General features: G+C 49.4%; 1 protein-coding gene across 1 annotated transcript in view; it reads left to right on the top strand.

Moving 5' to 3' along the window:
• The window catches only part of EMH_0024680 (SAG family member), a gene marked incomplete at both ends in the record, with an annotated part of 4123 nt that extends 2697 nt beyond the window's left edge, over positions 1-1426 (top strand). The window contains 3 exons of the mRNA XM_013502332.1: positions 402-484; positions 585-775; positions 1064-1426. Of these exons, the coding sequence (XP_013357786.1) occupies positions 402-484; positions 585-775; positions 1064-1426 (637 nt within the window). The remainder of the gene's footprint in view (positions 1-401; positions 485-584; positions 776-1063) is intronic.
• Positions 1427-1576: the final 150 nt, after the last annotated feature.

Here is a 1576-nt window from a genome sequence, read left to right on the forward strand (position 1 = left end):
TTTGGGGTAAAATGCGTTCAGCTGGCCACTTGAAGATTGCTTCAACACCTATACGGAACCTAAGGTATCGTAGGCTTCTGTCAGAGAAACGCAAACGGCCACGGGAACATATTGGTACGGCTTTTCTCACATGAACGTGTACTAAATCCTCTCAAGAAGATTATACCTGCCTGAAGAAAGGACTGTTATATATCCTTAATACACACCATTAATCGCGGCTTCTGCGCTTACCTGCAGGGGAGCCCCGAGGCCGCGACCAGTGGAGCCGAACCGCTCCTGCCTCTAAGCAAACTTTCCCCCAAGGAGTTAGCCGCGCTTCCTGAGCCTTTGCCTCATTTCGGTGGTATTTTAGATACTGAAAATCTATATTTTCACTGTGTCTCGAGGATGGGTGTTGTCAGGCTCCTCTCTTTGGCGGCGGCCGCCGTCCTCTTGGCTAGGGCCGACGGGCAGGAACAAGAAAACGCTGCTACAAACAAGGCAGGTGAGCCCTTAAGAATCAGAATTACAAATGTGTTTGGTCTTAATGCGAGAAAAAAAACTAAAGGGATTAGAGGGTGACGTTGTCGAGCGTGCGGTTGCAGTACGGGTAGATTGCTCGTCCCAGATGAACGCAGCGCGGAGCCTTGCGGGCTTTACTGGATTCCAAGCAGCGGCAGATAGTGCTGATCCTCCTGAACAGCTCCCTATTTATTCATCAAATACCGAAGGTCGGTCTGGGAGTACCGACCCAAACACAGAGTACCTGACGGCCGTTTGCAAAGCTATGAAACAAGTACGGCTTCGCAATCAAGCCACAGGAATCCCTCGGTCCCGAAATCGGCTGAAATACTAAAAAACACACCCTGATGCATAAACTAATATACGTAGATATGCATATGCATGTACATACACACACACACCAAAGTTCACGCCGCCCGTTGCTGTGATGCACACCAAAGGACCGCAACACGAACACGTCGACTCAAGGGACAATTTCAGCACAGGCTAACTATGCGCCAACACCTGATGGAACGAACACAGCCCATTACTAAAGGTTGGATGGTTTGTGCAACTTGAACAGAACACGGCGACTGAAGTGGATATTAAACCAGACGGTACCTACGCCTACGCAGTGCAAGAAGGAACCGACGCTGACTGCCAGGCCGCAGTGGATCACTGGAAAGAAGCCTTCACTAACTTCGACGGTTTGCCTCCTACTTACGATAAAAGTACAGATGTTTACAAGTCAGCCAAAAATGTGTCATTTATATCTCTGTTCAACCCTCAAGAGAACCCCAAAGTGGACTGCGCATACTTCACATGCCCAGCAGGGGTGAAGGCTAAGGGAGTCGATTCTGGAACTGGAGATGACAAAGAATTGAAGGCACTTCTGTGTGTTACGACCCCCAAAGCCTTGACAGCGGAAGTAGCTCCCTTCACGTAAGTTGACCCCTTAAACATGCGACTGTCGTTGCCCCTTACTACAATATTGAAAACCCTCATCTTCTCTCCTTGACTCCTCTCCAGCAAGGTGAGTTGCTTGAGACTGTTTGTGCGTCTCAGTCAAGAAGAGTGGGATCGCATCACCAAGGCC

Source organism: Eimeria mitis, genomic scaffold, assembly GCF_000499745.2.
Source record: "Eimeria mitis Houghton genomic scaffold, Emh_scaff888, whole genome shotgun sequence".
NCBI classification, from domain to species: Eukaryota; Apicomplexa; class Conoidasida; order Eucoccidiorida; family Eimeriidae; genus Eimeria; species Eimeria mitis.